Source organism: Maylandia zebra, linkage group LG20 (genome assembly GCF_041146795.1).
Source record: "Maylandia zebra isolate NMK-2024a linkage group LG20, Mzebra_GT3a, whole genome shotgun sequence".
Classification (NCBI taxonomy): Eukaryota; Metazoa; Chordata; class Actinopteri; order Cichliformes; family Cichlidae; genus Maylandia; species Maylandia zebra.
This window is the reverse complement of record NC_135186.1, coordinates 19,768,672-19,771,667: the sequence shown is the minus strand read 5'-3', so window position 1 is coordinate 19,771,667 and position 2,996 is coordinate 19,768,672. Positions and strand designations below refer to the sequence as shown.

Below are 2,996 nucleotides of genomic sequence, written 5' to 3'. Positions count from 1 at the left end.
TAACAGACATTTATGCAACACAATGAAGTAAATGCAGAATAAACACAAAGAATGTATGCTGAAATTCAAAGAGAATTTTAATGGTTTTCATCAATCTTTAACACAGTGAAAACTTACAAAAAACCTTTAAGGCCATCAACAGTGACTGAACCCAGGCCTACAGGTTAAAGTGAATATCATAACAATAAAGGGTGCACAAAACTCAGTATTTAAAACACAAAAAGACACGGCTGAAAACCCAGAATGTTGAACATTTTTCACTTCAAAGGAGCAATCTGGATTAGTCCTTCTTTGCACTCAGCCAGTTACTGAGGCAGACTATTCTGTTTACATTGTCTGATGACAAAGAAGCACGCTTCTTTTGAATGATGTGACCTGAGAGTGAGAATAATCTCTCACAAGGCACTGTGGTTGCAGGGGTTGACAGGTACTTGCGTGCAATAGGTGCCAGCCTGGCATGTGCTCCTTCTCTCTTTAACCACCACTGTAGTGGACACTCTCCTATGTCAATTTTGGGCTCTGCTTTGTACAGATTCAGACAGCAGTCTATAGCATCTTCCTCTTCCTCTGTATCTGAATCAGGAGAACCCAGCAAGCAGATGGACATCTTGCTCTTCTTTGGTGAGGGTTCCTCTGTTGTCTGAGCAGATGGTTGGTGTGTATCCGTCTCTGACATCAGAAGGTCATGTACTGATGCCCACACCTCTCTTCTTTCATCTTTGGAAAGGCATTTAAGGTCTTTAAACCTGGGATCAAGGGCAGTAGCGATCTTCAGCCATGTGAGATTGCTGCTGTCCCTCCGCTGAGCTAGGTCTGTGGTAAAAATCTTCTTAAACCTCAAAACGTAGACTGGGTCATCATCTGAGGGCTTCATAATCCTGAACAAATGACACAAGGCTGGCAACACCATGGAACAAGAGACATACCGCTCTCCTCCCAGCAGTTCGGTAACATATCTGCAATAGAAAGATCAAGTCTGTATTTTTCTATTAATCACACAGAGACAAACATAAATACCACATATGAAAATACACAGAGAGGTGGAGGTGGAGAACATACTTGAAAACAAAGCTAGAATGCAAAGATAGACACACAATCATGAGAAACAAAATGATTTACCTGCAAGGTTCCAGTAGTTCCTCCAGCTTTTGCAGTCTGTCAAGCTCCTGGTCAGTCAACATAGTCACCTTGCTGTTTTGTTGAGTCAGGATGGTGGTCAGCCCAAATTTGTTTCTCTGGATCCGCTTGATCATCTCTAGGGTGGAGTTCCATCTTGTTGGAACGTCCTGAACAAGCGGTTCTGTTTGATGTCCATGTGCAGCTTGCTGTGCCTTTAATTCCTGAGCGTTTGCTGGACTATGCTTAAAATGTCCAACAATCTTGCGACATTTGGCCAGAGCCCTTTCAAATGCGCTGTCATTAAGAGAAACTGTGACCGTTCTTTGCAGAATGTGGGCCATGCAGGGCATGTGTTCAAATGGAAGTAGTCTGGCGGCTGCAACCATGTTACGAGCACTGTAGGTGCCAAGCGTGGTTACCTTGTCCTTGATTTTCCATTCGTTTGCAACATTCAGAAAATGGTCAGCACACGCCTCAGCATAGTGTCTCTCTTCAGTTTTACTCACTGTTAGTGCAAACGATTGCATAGTCCAGTCGTTATCAATAAAATGCGCCATGACCCCCAAGTAATTATCGTTGTTCACCGAAGTCCAGTGGTCTCCGGTGAGAGCGACATTCCTTACTTGCACAAGCTTGCTGGACTGCCGAGCCCTCTGGTCCCCATACAAAGTGTGCAGTCTCGACACAATGGTTCCTCTCGAGGGCAGATTGTAACACACATCTCCTGATGCAGCACGAATGACTTCTCTCAGTCCATCATCTTCTACTATGCTAACTGGTCGGCAGTTTTTAGCTATCCAAACAACCAAGGAATTGGTTACCTTTTCTCTCACATTTTTTGTTATTCGTCCACAAGCACCATACTCCTGAAGCGTAGACTGGCGAGGTCCCGTAGAGGTGGATTCAGTTGGGTGTTTTGCTCTCAGGTGATACGCCAGTGATGAACTGCTTCTGTGGTACTTGAATTCAGCTTTGCAAATTGTGCATCTTACTCTCGTTTTGTCCAACAAGCCATCAGGCAACTTCTTAAAGAGAAACTTTCCACCCAAAAGTCCGCCCTCGTCCATGCTTGCGTGTGTTAGCTAGTGTTAGCTAGATAGTAGCATGGTGTCACTTCTTCTTCTAATCATTTCTGTCAGGCCAAACGCCAGCATAGCACACTGTTGCCCCCTCCTCCAGAGGTGCTCATGAATTTAAAGGTCTTAGATTACAGGAAATTAATAAAAAAAAAAAATCAGCGTTAAATTTTTTTAATGCATTAAACATTTCGCGTTGATCTTAACAATTAACGCGATAATTTTGACAGCACTAATATATATATATAAAAACTCTAACTTCAAAGTTTGAAATATGTAAGATGTGTGAGAGGGTGAATTCTTTGAAAAACTAGAAATTATCTAAAAATGCATTAAGTGAAAATGTAATGTTGCATCTATAGAGAAGAAAGAAGAAGCATTCAGTTGTTTAAAAATAGGCATTACAGACAGATACAGTTTTAGCATTGCCTGACTATGATAAGCCTTTCTACTTATGTGTAGATAGAGGAGCAGGTTATATGAAAGCTGTGATAACACAGGCATTTGGAGAAAAATAACGCCTGTTAACATTGGAGCTGGCAGAGGAGCTGAATATCTTCTTTGCCCGCTTTGAGACCAGGGTACCGGAGGTATTGGAGCCACAGCAGCAACACGCCACCCATAGCAGCACCACCCTCACCCTGGAAGAGCACGAGGTGAGGCGCATGCTGCAGGCTGTTAACCCGAGGAAGGCGGCGGGTCCTGATGGTGTGCCAGGTCGAATATTGAGGGATTGTGCAGGACAGCTGGCTGGGATCTTCACCAGGATTTTCAACAAATCCCTCGCACAGGTGACTGTCC

At 43.6% G+C, this 2,996-nt stretch overlaps 1 protein-coding gene across 1 annotated transcript; it reads right to left on the bottom strand.

Annotated features, from left to right (window-relative positions):
* Nucleotides 1-280: 280 nt before the first annotated feature.
* LOC143414293 (E3 SUMO-protein ligase ZBED1-like) lies at nucleotides 281-2,186 on the bottom strand. The gene is made up of 2 exons (XM_076878399.1): nucleotides 1,120-2,186; nucleotides 281-878 (listed from the first exon to the last, which is right to left on the bottom strand). Exons 1-2 carry the CDS (start codon nucleotides 2,184-2,186, stop codon nucleotides 281-283), a joined length of 1,665 nt encoding a protein of 554 aa, XP_076734514.1.
* Nucleotides 2,187-2,996: the final 810 nt, after the last annotated feature.